The 1,358-nt window shown below is 73.1% G+C and overlaps 1 protein-coding gene across 1 annotated transcript in view; it reads right to left on the bottom strand.

Moving 5' to 3' along the window:
- AURANDRAFT_68726 (hypothetical protein) overlaps positions 1-1,358 on the bottom strand; it is a gene marked incomplete at both ends in the record, with an annotated part of 6,788 nt that overhangs the window by 259 nt on the left and 5,171 nt on the right. Inside the window, 2 exons of the mRNA XM_009044449.1 lie at positions 285-1,003; positions 1,048-1,049. Of these exons, the coding sequence (XP_009042697.1) occupies positions 285-1,003; positions 1,048-1,049 (721 nt within the window). The remainder of the gene's footprint in view (positions 1-284; positions 1,004-1,047; positions 1,050-1,358) is intronic.

Genomic DNA, 1,358 nt, shown 5'->3' with positions numbered 1-1,358 from the left:
TCGTTGGAGCCGCGGAACTCCCAGAGGATCTCGCACGGCTCGTCCGCGACGCAAGCGCTCGCCGCGCCTCCGACGCTCGCGATGTCGAGGTGGCACGCCGTGGGGGAGACGCTCGGCGCGGACGTGGGCGCGGGCGTCGGCTTGACCGACGGCGACGGCGTCGGCGAGATCGAAGGCGCGGGGGTCGGCGCGTCCGACGGCTTGGCCGTGGGGCCGGCCGTCGGCGCGGGCGTCGGCTTCGCGGAGGGCGACGTCGAGGGCGACGCCGACGGCGCGGGCGTCACCGGCGCGGCCGACGGGTTGCCGGGCAGCGGCGTCGGCGCGGCCGTGGGCGCGTCCGACGGCCTCGGGGACGGCTCGACCGAAGGGCCGGGCGTCGGCGCGTTGGACGGCTTGGCCGTCGGCGCGGCCGCGTGGAGGACCCGGAAGTCGACGGAGTCGGGCGCGCAGGAGTCGTCGTCGCACGCGAGCTCGAGCGTGTACTCGTCGAGCGCCGCGTTCCCGATGAGGACCTGCGTGGCCTGGCCCACGTTCTCCAGGGACCGCCGCGGGCCCCCGGGGACGTTCGTGAGCGTCGAGGTCACGTTGACGCACGCGTCGTCGCCGCCGCGGTACTCCCAGAGGAGCTCGCAGGGCACGTCGGCGAAGCACGCGCCGTCGACGCCGATGCTCGTGATGTTGAGGGAGCACGCCGCCGCCGTCGGCGCGGTCGTCTCGAAGAGGGACGTCGTCGTCGTCGCCGCGACGACCTCTTCGGCCCCGAGGGCCGTCGGCGCCTCCGTCGGCGCCTCCGTCGGGCAATCGGGCCGCGCACGCCGCGCGGCCATGTCCACGGGGCAGGGCTCCTCCACGGGGGGCGCCGCCGTAGTGGTCGCGACCATCTCCTCGGGCGCCTCCGGCGGGATGAAAATCCCAAAGGCGTCCGCCGACGCCAGGAAGGTCGCGGCGAGGAGAAGTCGGGGAATCGTCGTCATCATGATGTCGCGGGGGGTGTGCGAGAGGCCTTGGGGACGCGGGCGCTCGATGGACGCAATCCAAGCCGCGTACAGCTGTAGAAAAATCACAGGTCTAAAGTTCCCCAGGGGCTCCAGTGCACTGGGAAGCCGATCCGATGGGCAGCGCCCGACTTTGACGGCCGCGTTCGGCGGCTCGGTCCGCCGGGCGCCCCGGCGCCCTTCGAGCTCGCGCCGCGCCGGTGGGCGATCTTCGACGCGCCGCTCTCGATCTCGAGAAACGAGCACGATTTCGGGGCGAACGGGGCCTCTGGATCCGGGCCATTTCGACGCGTCGAGGGGCGATATGTCGGTCCTAGTGCAGAAAAAACACGGGGGCGCTGGTGCGATCGCACAGGGACCTGG

The sequence above is a fragment of the Aureococcus anophagefferens genome (genome assembly GCF_000186865.1).
Source record: "Aureococcus anophagefferens unplaced genomic scaffold AURANscaffold_327, whole genome shotgun sequence".
NCBI lineage: Eukaryota > Pelagophyceae > Pelagomonadales > Pelagomonadaceae > Aureococcus > Aureococcus anophagefferens.
The sequence above is the reverse complement of the archived record's forward strand: the minus strand, read 5'-3'. Positions and strand labels throughout refer to the sequence as shown.